At 44.4% G+C, this 13,820-nt stretch overlaps 1 protein-coding gene across 12 annotated transcripts in view; it reads left to right on the forward strand.

The window, feature by feature from the left end:
• Positions 1-6,227: 6,227 nt before the first annotated feature.
• The window catches only part of MAPK8 (mitogen-activated protein kinase 8), a 57,037-nt gene continuing 49,444 nt past the window's right edge, over positions 6,228-13,820 (forward strand). For 4 of the 12 annotated variants that reach the window (XM_084845109.1, XM_084845101.1, XM_084845108.1 and 1 more), the window contains exons 1-2: positions 6,228-6,349; positions 11,248-11,409. In XM_084845109.1, the coding sequence (XP_084701235.1) occupies positions 11,252-11,409 (158 nt within the window). In that variant the 5' untranslated portion in view covers positions 6,228-6,349; positions 11,248-11,251. Of the gene's footprint in view, positions 6,637-7,724; positions 7,887-11,247; positions 11,410-13,820 lie in introns of those variants that run through there. The other 8 variants (XM_084845103.1, XM_084845110.1, XM_084845102.1 and 5 more) reach the window with 3 other exon arrangements.

The following is a 13,820-nucleotide window of genomic DNA, read 5'->3' on the forward strand; positions in this document are numbered from 1 at the left end:
TAGGTGGCCAAAATATTTGAGCTTCAGCTTCAGTATCTGTCCTTCCAATGAGCAATCAGGGTTGATTTCCTTTAGGATGGACTGATTTGACCTCCTTGCAGTCCAGGGGACTCATAAGAGTCTTCTCCAGCACCACAGTTCGAAAGCATCAATTCTTTGGCGCTCAGCCTTCCTTATAGTCCAGCTCTCGCAGCCATACGTTGCTACTGGGAAAACCATAGCTTTGATTATATGGACCTTTGTCGGCAAGGTGATGTCTCTGCTTCTTATTATGCTGTCTAGGCTTGCCATAGCTTTCCTCCCCAGGAGCAAGCGTCTTTTAATTTCATGGCTACAGTCACCGTCTGCGGTGATCTTGGAGCCCGAGAAAATAAAATCTGTCACTGCTTCCATTTCTTCCCCTTCTATATGCCAGGAAGTGATGGGGCCAGATGCCATGATCTTAGTTTTTTTAATGTTGAGTTTCAAACCAGCTTTTGCACTCCCCTCTTTCACCCTCAACAAGAGGCTCTTTAGATCCTCTTTGCTTTCTGCCATTAGGGTGGTATCGTCTGCGTGTCTGAGGTTGTTGATAATTCTCCCGGCAATCTTAATTCCGACCTGTGATTCATCCAACCTGGCGTTTCTCATGATGTACTCTGCATATAAGTTAAATAAGCAGGGCAACAATATGCAGCCTTGTCATACTCCTTTCCCAATTTTGAACCAATCAGTTGTTCCATGTCTGGTTCTTACTGTTGCTTCTTGGCCCTCGTACAGGTTTCTCAGGAGACAGGTAAGGTGGTCTAGTACTCTCATCTCTTTAAGAATTTGCCACAGTTTGTTGTGATCCACACAATCAAAGGCTTTAGCGTAGTCAATGAAGCAGAAAGAGACGTTTTTCTGGAGTTCTCTTGCTTTCTCCATGATCCAGCCAATGTTGGCAATTTGATCTCTAGTTCCTCTGCCTCTTCGAAACCCAGCTTGTACTTCCGGTAGTTCTCGGTTCACATACTGCTGAAGCCTAGCTTGTAGGATTTTGAGCATCACCTTGCTGGCATGTGAAATGAGCGCAATTGTGCGGTAGTTTGAACACTCTTTGGCGTTGCCCTTCTTTGGAATTGGAATGTAAACTTACCTTTTCCAGTCTTGTGGCCACTGTTGAGTGTTCCAAATTTGTTGGCATATTGAGTGCAGCACTTTAAGAGCATCATCTTTTAGGATTTTAAATAGCTCAGCTGGAATACTGTCATCTCCGCTAGCTTTGTTGTTACTAATGCTTTCTAAGGCCCACTTGACTTCACCCTCGAGGATGTCCGGCTCAAGTTCAGTGACCGCGCTATCATGGCTATCAGGGACATTCAGATCTTTCCTGTATAGTTCTTCTGTGTATTCTTTCCACCTCTTCTTAATCTCATCTGCTTCTGTTAGGTCCCTGCCTTCTTTGTCCTTTATCATGCCCGTCTTGGCACAAAACGTTCCCTTGAGATCTCCAATTTTCTTGAAGAGATCTCTAGTCTTTCCCATTCTATTGTTTTCCTTGATTTCTTTGCACTGTTGATTTAAGAAGGATCTTAAAGGATCATTCTCCTTGCTATTCTCTGGAACTCTGCATTCAGTTGGGTATATCTTCCCCTTTCTCCCTTGCTTTTTGCTTCCCTTCTTTCCTCAGCTACTTGTAAAGCCTCATCAGACAGCCACTTGGCTTTCTTGCATTTCTTTTTCTTTGGGATGGATTGAGTTGCTGCCTCCTGAACAATGTTACGGACCTCCGTCCATAGTTCCTCAGGCACTCTGTCTATCAGGTCTAATCCCTGAAATCTATTCCTCACCTCCACAGTATATTCATAATGGATATGATTTAGGTCATACCCGAATGGTTTAGTGGTTTTCCCTACGTTCTTCAATTTAAACCGAAATTTTGCAAGAAGCAGCTCATGATCTGAGCCACAGTCAGCTCCAGGTCTTGTTTTGACTGACTTATCCATCTTTGGCTGCAAAGGACATAATCAATCTGATTTCGATATTGACCATCTGGTGATGTCCATGTGTAGAGTCGCCTCTTGTGCTGTTGGAAAAGAGTGTTTGCTATGATCAGCATGTTCTCTTGGCAAAACTCTATTAGCCTTTGTCCTGCTTCATTTTGTACACCAAGGCCATGCTTGCCTGTTATCCCAGTGATTTCTTGACTTCCTACTTTAGCATTCCATTCCCCTATGATGAAGAGGACATCTTTTTTTTGGTTTTAGTTCTAGAAGGTGTTGTAGGTCTTCATAGAATCGATCAACCTCAGCTTCTTCGGCCTCAGTAGTTGGGGCATAGACTTGAATTACTGTGATGTTGAATGGTTTGCCTTGGATTCGTACTGAGATCATTCTGTCGTTTTTGAGATTGTACCCCAGTACTGCTTTTCCCATCCTTTTATTGACTATGAGTGCTACTCCATTTCTTCTAAGGGATTCTTGCCCACAGTAGTAGATATAATGGTCACCTGAATTAAATTCATCCATACTTGTCCATTTTAGTTCGCTGATTCCCAAGATGTCGATGTTCAATCTTGCCATCTCATGTTTGACCACCTCCAGCTTACCTTGATTCATTGATCTGACATTCCAGGTTCCTAAACAATATTGTTCTTTACAGCATCAGATTTTCTTTTCACCGCCAGACACATCCACAGCTGAGTGTCCTTTCAGCTTTGGCCCAGCCGCTTCACTCTTTCTGGCGCTACTTGGAAATACCCTCTGCTCTTCCCCAGTAGTATATTGGACACCTTCCCACCTGAGGGGTTCACCTTCCGGCATCATATCTTTTAGCCTTGTGATATGTTCCATGGGGTTTTCTTGGCAAGAATACTGGAGTGGGTTGCCATTTCCTTCTCCAGTGGACCACATTTTGTCAGAACTCTCTGCCATGACCTGTCCGTCTTGGGTGGCCCTGCACGGCATAGCTTATGGCTTCACTGAGTTACGCAAGCCCCTTCGTCACAACAAGGCAGTGATCCATGAAGGGGAAAGAGTAGTGCACTGGACTGCTATATAAAAGACCAATTTTTCAGAGGATGTTGGCATGAGCCTTTGCTGACAGAACTTAAGCTCAAAGGAACTGTACCGTTCCCATATGCAGAATATCTTTTTCAAGTGAAATCCATAGAAAAAGAACAATCTAAGCAAAAGCGGAACATTAGACAGGAGTTTGAGGAGAGAGGAAGGCCTGTAAGAGCAGCTTGCAATTTGTGAAAGAGCCAGAAAAGGTTAATAAGCAACAGGAAGAGGACAGAGAAATAAACTGGAGAGAGAAATGTCTGCAGGTTGAGCAGGAACTGGCACAGATTGGATATGGCATTAAATCTGCCAGATTTAAAGAGAAAAGTCATACAGAAAAGCCAGCTATAAAGCAAAGAGACTCTGTGTGTTTTAACTGTAGGAAAACAGGGCATCTACAGCGAAATTGTGAAAATTAACCCCACATTAGTATATCAGCAGCTAACCAGTCAGTGCTTAACAGAGAAGAGATCTCAAGCCAAAAGTGAGCCTCATAATAAAGCTGTTAGTCGGTGGATTCCTGAAACAGATTTGGCTAAGGAGGACACTAAAGAGATAATTCAATACCTAGTAGGACCTTGCCACAGATATGTCTATTTAGATGCAGTCAAGGCTTCTTGTTTAACAGACACAGGTTCCCAAGTGACATGTATATGTGAGACCTTTTATACCAAGCACCTACCTTATAGAGAGTTGCAGTCCACTGGTAGCATCCTGCAAATTGAAGGAGCTGGAGGACAGTTAGTACCATATCTTGGATTTATATCCTTGGAAATAAGCTTACCAAAGGCTACCTGTGGGATCAACAGTAAGCATGAAGTTTTACTGTTTTAGTTCTTGTCTGCCCAGATCAACATATGAATTAATATAGGCACCAGTGTATTGATGCACTTGGTAGAAGATTGTAAGAGAAAATGGGGTCCCAACTTTCTGAATTTCATCAGAAGTGTGGGCAGGTGCTTGCAGTGACCTTTTATGGCATCAAGGAGCATGCCAAGAGACTGAAGATGAAACTGAGGTGATCCTCCAAGGAAGAAAATCAGTGAAACTTCCCCCAGGGAAAGTAACAACTCTGTCAGGAATGTTACACATAGCATCTGTGTGAAAGGAAGGTTCCATATTGCTGGAAGACCTAGGGGTTACACCTGGACTAGGTGGGCTTGCCGTTTTTCCTCAGTTTGTAAAGATTACTGGTTCCAGTATGAGAATAGGAGTACAGATAAAAAATGTGACTGAAAGGAATATAGTCTTGAAACCTCACACTGTCACTGATAAAGGCCAAGTGACTGAGTGGGTAAAACCTGTTCCCATTTCAAACCTGTGATGGAAGAAAGAAAACGTGTCTATAAACTACCCCTTGATTTTGAAGGTTCTCCCCTATGGCTGAAACCATAGCAGGGTGATAGCAGAGACCATTAATAAAGAAGCACCCAATGCCTTTTCTCTGCATGATATGGATTTTGGAAATCTCAAGAGTGACATGCAAAGTTGAGCTCACAAGTGATAGGCCTTTTAAAGAACAGACTAGAAGGGTATCACCTTCTGATTGTGAAGATCTACATCAACATTTGAGTGAATTAGTAGCATTAGGTGTGACGGAGGAAACTGCAGCCCTTAAGCCTCACCAATGGTGTTGGTGCGTAAGAAAACTGGGGCACTTAGAATGGTGGTAGATTATAGAAAACTTAACAGCATGACTCAAAAAGATGCTTATCCGCTGCCTGGAATTGAAGAAACATTTGCACTATTGGCAGGAGCAAAGTGGTTCTCTGTATTGGACCTCAAAAGTGGATATTATCAAATACCAGTTGAGCCAAGTGATTGGCCCCACATGGCTTTTACCACACCATTTGGAAATTGGCAGTTCAAGAGGATGTCACAAGGACTAACAAATGCCCCAGCTACCTTCCAGAGGATGATACAACATGACATGCATGGCATGCATCTAACTGAGACAGTAGCATTTTTAAATGATCTGATTATTCTCTCAGCCACCCATGCGGAACATGAAGAGTGTCTCTTGAAAGTTCTGAAACGACTACAAGAATATGGATTGAAGTTGGCACCTTCAGTGTAAACTGTTTCAAACTTCTGTAAAATATTTGGGACATGTGATTTCTCAAGATGGAATTCACCCACATAAAGAGAAAACTTATGCTATTACAACGTGGCCAGTGCCAACTACTATAAAAGAAAGAATTGTGCAGATTTTTAGGAGTTGCTGGATATTACTGGAGGTTTGTAGACAGGTATTCTCTTACTGAAAAACCTTTGAATTCCCTTCTTGCTAGGGCTGGAAGAGGGAGCAAATGGGATGGAAGACAAACCCTTGCTGGTAGATGGGATGAAAATGGTCAAAATGCTTTTGAGACTTTAAAATTGAAACTCATCCCTGCACGAGTTCTTAGGACCTGCCCTGTACCAGATACAGAATGAAAAACCTTGAGTCATTGCTTATCACAGCAGAGGACTGAATTCTAGTGAACGCAATTGTCCAGTTCATAAATTAGAATTTCTTGCCTCAAAGTGAGTGGGCCGCTTGAGATAAATTTCATGCATTTTTATATGGTGCAGAATTTAGAGCGATGACCGACAACAATCTGATGACATATGTGCTGAAGACTGCAAAATTGGATGCAGCTGGTCATAGGGAGTCCTGCATAGGGAGATGATGGGCGAGAGAGCCGGCAGTTTTCTGCTCGCACTTTCTCTCTAGTCTGCACTGTGGGCACAATCCTCCCTGCTGTGGTGCCCAGAAAGGGTGAGTGAGAGAGAGGTAGGTAGGTAGGTAAAAGCAGCCACTGCCTTCTCCTTGCATGCTTCCCTGTCCACCCCAGAATGGGATGGGGTGAGATGGGGTGAGAGGCTTCCTGGCTGGGGAGTTCTTCTTCCTTGTTCTTTTCCAGCCTCTGCTGAAGGGGCAGTGAAAAGGAAGCGAGGTTGCTATTTACTGTCTAATATCTTATTCTCATCCAGGTTCTTTTCTTTCAAAATAAAAGCAGCAGTGTCGAGCCCCCGGCCCTTACTTCCAAGTAAAGGTGTTGTATAAATGTGTAGTATTATTATTATTATTATTATTGCTGCTGTTGTCGTCGTCACCACCAGTGATTGTCACGAAAGTATTTCAGCGCTCTGGGCGGGGCGGCGGAGGCGGACACGCGTAGCATCGATAAGCGGAGGCGGAAGCTGCCGCGGCTCGCCAGCAGCGCGAGGCAGGAAGCGCTGTGCGCGAGCACGCCCCTTCTCTCCTCCGCGGCCCAGGCAGGGAGACTCGCAGGCGCGGCGGCGGCGGCGGCGGCCCCGGCTCGGGTTGGGCCACCCGCGAGGTGAGCGAGCGCCGGGACTGAGGCGAGGCCTACTTGCCCGACCACCCCGTTCCTGGCCGGGAGGGAGGGCCGGCCGGTGCGCGCGGGCCGGGACCGAGCGGCACCATCCTCAGAACGGCCACAGGAATGAGGCAGCTGTTCCGCTCCTCAGCGGGCTCAGGCCCAGGCTTGGCGCGGCACCTTCGCCTCCGACCGGGGAGAGGGCGGGAGAGATCCGGTGACTCGGACAAGGCCTCCTTGAGAGTGGAGGCTGCCTCTCGGTTTTTCTTTCTTTGGAGGCGATAAAGGTACGCTTGTGGGAATCGTAGTGAAATGCCGGTTGAAGATTTGTCGCTCCCCCCCCGCCGTAGGAATCCGGAGCATTCAATCTGGATTGCCACTTCTTTGCTTCTCCTTTGGGTGCCCCGTTCGAGAGGGGGTGTGGTAAGCCATTAGCAGCAAATACTTTTGCTGCGACTGAAAGACTAACCGATATATTATGGCAGAAAAGATTTCGTGGGCTAGTGCCAACTTCGTGAAGTGTATGTGGTATTGTCAGTGGCAGTTATGCCTATTTGTCTTTCCTCATCCCCACCCCGTCTTATTTGTATCCTTATAACAATACTATGAAGTAGGTTAAGCTAAGAGTTGTTGGCTCCAAGGTCATCCAGAAAACTTTGTGGCTGAGGGGGGATTCAAACCTGGATCTTCCCAATCCTGGCCTAATAACTCAGTCTAACCACTATACTGTATTGGCATCTACTCACACATATATAGGTAGTGGAGCCCAAAAGCCATAAAATACAAGAGGTACAGAAGGTATTTGACATTTCTTTTCAAAGCTCAGGTGTGTACATAGAACGTGTAGAAATAGTAGAGACCTTCTGTACCTCTAATATTTCATGGCTTTTTGTTCCATTGTCATGCTCCCCCCTTTTATCTATGTGTATCTGTATATGCTTGCAACAAGGATGACACGTCATGTATTTGACACTGTGGTCCCTGGTCCGCGAAAGCTTGTGCCACAATAAATCTGTCAGTTTTCAAAGTGCCACAAGACCGTACTGGCAATTCAGTAAGGACCCTGAGTTCCTTGGGTCTTCTGAGTAAACATATCCTGTGGGATAAGCATGGAGAAAGGCAGAAAGAAGTCACACTAACAGCCTGATCATGTGCATGTTTGTTCAGATGTAAGACTCACTGTGTTTAATAGAACTTACTCCCTGGACAGTGCACATAAGATTGTAGCTTACTTTTTATAGGTCATACCCCAGAAGTCAAGATGGCAGCTTTACATTTTTTGAAGATGGGTGTGTTACCAGAATTTGTAATACTGAATGTTTCTGAACTGACATCTCAAGGCTTCAGAGTTTTTCATGCTGATTCCTCTTTTTAGCTGTTTTCTCTCCATGAGAAAAGATGGGAGTTTGCAGTGCTCAACTGACATGGCATATAGAAGAAGCAATAAGACTGTGGTTATATGTTGATCTAGAGCAGAGCTTTCCAAACTTTTCATGTTGGTGATACGCTTTTTAGACATGCATCATTTCGTGACACGGTAATTCAGTTTTACTAGCAAACCGGGGGTTAAACTAACCTGTTATAAGAGATACGGGCACATACATAAATTGTAATAACGTAATGTATGGGGATAGAACATATCTCATGAAAACCTTTCATTTATATTTTTTTAAATATATGATTTGTAAGATAATAACATACATTGTTGTCATTTATGAGTAACAGTATGTAAATATGTACAAGAAAATGTGAAAAATAAACAAAACTAAAGTATTTACAATACATATTAGGACACATAGGCCCAGGTAGGAGCTCAGCTGCAAAAACACATGAAGTAGAGAAGCAAAAGTCCAACAAAAATGGTGTAAATATATATGTCTCACTACAAGGCTATATTGCTGTAAATATTTGCAATGCCTATGTCCAGAGTCCAGTTCCAGCACTCTTCGGTGGTACACTGTCAGTGGGTGGTTAATCAACAATTACAGCAGAGTAAAAATAAAAATAAATGGCAGAAATCAAATCATAAGTGCCATGTGGTGGGTGGCTTGCTGTTTGCCACATTGGGTTTGGGAGGGTGGCCTCCCTTCAGCCAGCAGCAGGTGAGTTGACTGGGTGACAGCCTGCAGCTGCGCTCACCTGGGTGATTGGGAGCACGCTGATTCTGAGGCTTCTGGCCTCCACTGAGCTCTGTTCCGACTGGCCAAGATGGTGGACGGCCCGCTTGGTGCAGTCCCAGTCCCAGGCGGCGTTTCCACCCGCGCGCTACTCTGGCCTGGCTGCACAGGAGCGCTGTGCAGAAGTCCGCGAAGGGCGTGCTCAAAATCTTGCAGGGCTGGTGGCCGCTTCCACTTCTCCGCGCCACCATCAGCCAAGCTCTGCTCCCAGGGCGGTGCCTCCCGTCCCCTCTCCTCGCCCCACGCCCTCCCCTCTCTTCGCCCCACGCCTCTACCTCGCCGTACTGCTCCAACACCACCAATCACGTGCGTCCTACGTCAAGACATCACATGATCCTAAAGCAGCTAATGTTAAAGCAGCTAAGCCTTAGCTGCTTTAACATTAGCTGCTTTAGGAAGTTCCATGGGAGGGGCCAAGGGAAGCAAACGTGAGTAAGGGAGCTCCGCGGTGCCCTTCCGCACAATTTTCTGCATTTTGTGCAACACACCTACACACTGCTGCCAGCACACTAATGTGTCGCGGCACACAGTTTGGAAAGCTCTGATCTAGAGCCTCCTGTGGCGCAGAGTGGTAGGCGGCAGTATTGCAACTGAAACTCTCCCTGCGACCTGAGTTCGATCCCAGCGGAAGCTGGGTCCCAGGTAGCTGGCTCAGGTCGACTCAGCCTTCCATCCTTCCAAGGTCAGTAAAATGAGTACCCAGCTTGCTGGGGGAAAGGTAGTCACGACTGGAGAAGGCAATGGCAAACCACCCTGCTATAGTCTGCCATGAAAACGCCAGCATAAGCAGGCGTCCCTCTAGGGGTCAGTAATGACCCGGTGCTTGCACAGGAGGAACCTTTCCTTTCCTATATGTTGATCTCCAAAGTTCATGCAGAATTTCAGTACTACACAGTCCAAAACATTTCCATGGGTTGTGCCAAGTGCTTTCCAATGTCTTTCATCTTTGTAACCCCTCCCTGCTGTGATTCAGCCACTTACCCCAAACCCTCAGCAAGTGTGCTGAATGTCTGTGCTTATTCATTAATCAGCCTTGAAGTTTTCCACAGATGTTCTTTCGTAGCTAAATCTAACAATGTAGGGCCACTGTAATTAAAAGACAAACCCATAAAACCACCTGTAGCTAATAGTTTCATTGATTCCAATAGGGTTAACTTCCAAGTCAGTATGTTTAGATTCAGTGTGCAAAGTCTGCAGAATTATGGTGTCTGAAGAGGTGCTCATTCTAGAACTCTTGAACCTGATCCTATCTACTCTTGGCCTTATACAGTAGACTGAAGGAAAACTATTTTTTAAAATATGTTAGAAGTAGGAATTGAGCTAAAGAGATAGTAGGACTGTTAGGAGGGAAAGCTGTAAAATGACTTCTGAAGGAAGATGGGGAAACTTCAAAGAAGCTAATTTTTTTGCAGTAGTCTTCAGAACATTTTGGAGGGAGACCCTAAGCAAATTCATGGAGGATAGCCATAGAACTGGCATGTGCAGAGGCAGTTAGTCAAAGATTTATTGTTTCACTAGTTTATTACAAGACTTTGAAGGCAGTGTACCTCCAAGTAGACAATGCTGAGAAGCAAGGAAAGGCTATTGCCTTCATGTATTGCTTGTTAACTTTCAGAGGCCCCTGGCTTTCTAGTTTTGGAAACAATACTGGACTAGAGCACAAAATGCAGGGGACTTGCCCATCTCTACAAGTAGGTGCATAGTCTGGGGGTGCTTATTGACCCAGCATGATTACTGAAGGAACAAATGTCTTCTATGGCTAAGTGTGCCTTTTACCAGTTCTGCTGGGTTAGACAGTTACAGCCATTCCTGGACAGGGTTAGCTTGACCGCAGTCGTCCATGTATTGGTAACCTTAAAATTGGATTACTGCAATGCGCTTTACAGGGGGCTGCCCTTACGTTGGTCTGGAAGCTGCAGTTGGTACAGAATACTGCAGCCAAGCTGGCAACGGGAGCAACATATAGCCAACATGTTACATCTATGTTGAGGGAACTGCACTGGCTGTCTGTATGCTATCAGACCAGGTTTAAGGTTGTGATACTTGTTTACAAAACCCTAAACAGCTCAGGACCAGGATGCTTAAGAGATTGCCTGACCCCCTGTCTGGTTCTTCGGTTGCTGTGCTTATCAGCCTGGAATAGGGCCTTTAGTATCCTAGTCCTGATAGCTCTCTGGAACTCCTTGTCCCTATAAATTAGACAAGCACCTACTCCTTTGGTTTTCAGCGCCTACTGAAAACATACTTTTTCCAAAAAGCATTCCCAGGATTGTAATTTTGTCTTCTGTATACAGTAATAGCATGCAGTGTTTAATTATTAATATCTACTATATTTTTGTACATTGTTTAGAAATCTCTTTTAATGTGTTTCATAAATATTATGGTGTGTGTGTGTGTATGTGAGAGAGAGAGCGAGAGAGAGAGAGAGCGCGCACGCGCTGTGGAAACAAAACGGGAGAAAGCTGCCCAAAGAGACATGGTACTTGGAAAGAGAAGCTAAATTTTTTCTTTGGTTCCTGTTTTTAATATTGTTGAATCTCCGTTACTTAGAGTTTGTGGGACAGGGAGGTACATGTTGGTAGCATTCCCTTCCTCTCTAAACACTCCCACCATTTCTGTAGGGATGTAGCTGGGAGAAAATGCAGAAAGGTTCATGTGCAGTTTTCAGACTTGGATTTGGGGTTTTATAAGAGGGTAATGTTTTCTTCTATGTGTTTGCAGGTTCATGTCTTTTAGATTAAGCTGTTCAACTAACGGCATCATGAGCAGAAGCAAGCGTGAAAACAACTTCTACAGTGTAGAGATTGGAGATTCTACTTTCACTGTACTCAAAAGATACCAGAACTTAAAACCTATTGGTTCAGGTGCTCAGGGCATAGTATGGTAAGGCTTTTCCTCTTTAAACATAACTCAGTGATGAAATCCCATTTTACTTAAAATGGGAATATAGACAAAACTGAAGCTGGCATATTCCTCATATACTACATGACCAGCCTTGTATGGGTGGAAGTGAACTTCTAGCTATACCCTTTCTTTGTATATATTAGTCCAGCACTGCGGGTTACAGTGCAGGGTAAAAAGGAAATGAAATTGTTGTGAACCACCCAAAGAGCTTTGGCTATTGGGTAGTATAGAAATGTAATACATAAATATTAGAACTGTGTAATTAGAACTGGCTTTGCATAGGTCAGATGTCACTAGGAAGTTGGTGAGGCAGGTACAGGATTGGGATTGCAGCAATACCACATTCAATCCTGTCCATGAAAATAGGAGCAAATTTCTGCCCTAAACCAATGAAAAGTGTACCTTATAAAATGTGAGGATTATGTTTTTAAAGGAGCATCAAGTGTTGTGGTGCAAAGTTCAGATTACAGAATAGTTTGCACTGGTACAAGGGTGAGTGTCTCAGAATTCATAGTTCTTCCTTCAGGTATGGCCACATGACTGTGTTTGAGGATTATTCCTGGGTTGGCTTGGTAGCATTTCATACATGGACTGTTCCCACTTATGTGACAGTTGAAACAAAATCTAGAGTGAGGCTTGGGCCAACTAGACATTATGCAGCACATTATGCAGCCTTGTAATGATGAGTTCAGTTAAAAAGAAATCTGAAAAGCAAGAAGGGCTCCTTAACCCTTCTGCCTTTTTCAACACGTGTGGGAAAGCAATGAGGAGAGGGATTGTGAGTAGACAAAAAACAGGAGGGAAAAGAGTTAAGCAACCCACCCTCGGTTCCTCCAGTATAACTAGCAGCCTTCGACGGTTGCTTTTTAGTAAAGCAAATGAACTCATCCTGAGGCTGTTAATTTTTTCTCCAGCAGAACAGATAGGTGGCCCAAAGAAAAAAAGAAATCAATAATGACAGTTACTAAGTAATATAAACCACCATGATGTTCAACAAGAAAAGGAAGAAAAGGGAGTGAGATAAGAAATACATTGTCTGTCTGTAATGCTAACACTACTGTAAGGTAGGTTAGTAGTATTTTTGTAGCCAAGCAGATGAGTTACTTAAACCACCCAATGGTTAAACTCACAGCATAAATTCACACCCAGTGAGATTTGAGATGGGGACTGACAGCACATAAATCACTCTTCTAGCCAATATACCAGTGTGATCAATTGGAGGATGGGCCCAGGAATTTTTCTTTACTAAATTAAGTATACCGTATACAAACATAATAAGAAGTAAAGCTGCTTTTTCACAAATACATAGATACTGGGTTTTATAGAGCTGCAGCCTATAGATAGATATTTTAACCCTGTCTCAGAATCCATAACCTCACTCTTGCTTCCCTTTTCTTCCCTTACTTTCTGCTCATAGACTCTTTCTGGAGTAGAGGACAACAGCTAGCGTGGGGATAGGCCCCTCCTCTGAGGCTGGGAAGGTAGTCTCCTGATCTTACTTTAGAAGGAGGATCGGTCTCCTGCCAACTACAGATGACTTATTGCCTTCCTTGCAGCCTGGCTGGCTCTGGCAGGGCTCCTGTTTGTGAGAGCCCAGTGTTTAAAAAAACCAAAACCAGCTCTTCCAATGGGAGAGCAGAGTGGAGAGAGACTTATCCCTCAATCCCTTCTCCTTGGCACAAAAGGAAGCCAGCTGGAAGGAGAAGAGGGCATGTTAGTTCATGGTGCCATTTTCTTGGCCAATCATTGCAGATAGTTTAGCATGTCCCAGACCACCACCTTATATGCTCCAGTCAGCAGAACATCTCGGCTCCAACTCCTTCCTCCTTCCTCTACAGCCTTCCTCTGTGGCAGGTTTAACAGGCTGCACCACAGAAAATATAGCAGCCCAGCCATCCCAGAGATAATGATGCCACAAATGAGGATGTGGCAAGTACTATTCCTTTGGGATAGAGAGGGAGGGCTTACAGCCAGTCTGCCTCTACCTCTCCAGGCCGATCAGAGGGCATACAGAATTTAAACTCTTCCTCTGTTCATTCCTTCATAAGACCCCACTTTGCCTGTCCCCTTCTTCTGGCTGCCTTGTCTCATGGGTCCCAAATTCACAGGGCTCTACTGCCCTGCTTACTCAATACTCATACCTCTGTCTCCTCTTGTTGCCATTCATGTGTAGCCTCTTATGTGGCTAGACCCTATATGATTCTCCTTGCCCACTCCCCCACCCCCCATCCAAATGGAACTTTATAATATAATTTGAAAAGCAATGTATACATCTACAAAATGGAGCTGCAGTAAAAAACAACAACCCAACATAATTTAACCCCCTCCCCAATAAAGTTAACAACTAGAATTAAAATAATTGAAGCAGCAGTTCTGATAATGGCTCAAAA

This window comes from Heloderma suspectum, chromosome 3 (assembly GCF_057233095.1).
Source record: "Heloderma suspectum isolate Gila_16-S chromosome 3, 16-S_ref, whole genome shotgun sequence".
Taxonomy (NCBI): domain Eukaryota; kingdom Metazoa; phylum Chordata; class Lepidosauria; order Squamata; family Helodermatidae; genus Heloderma; species Heloderma suspectum.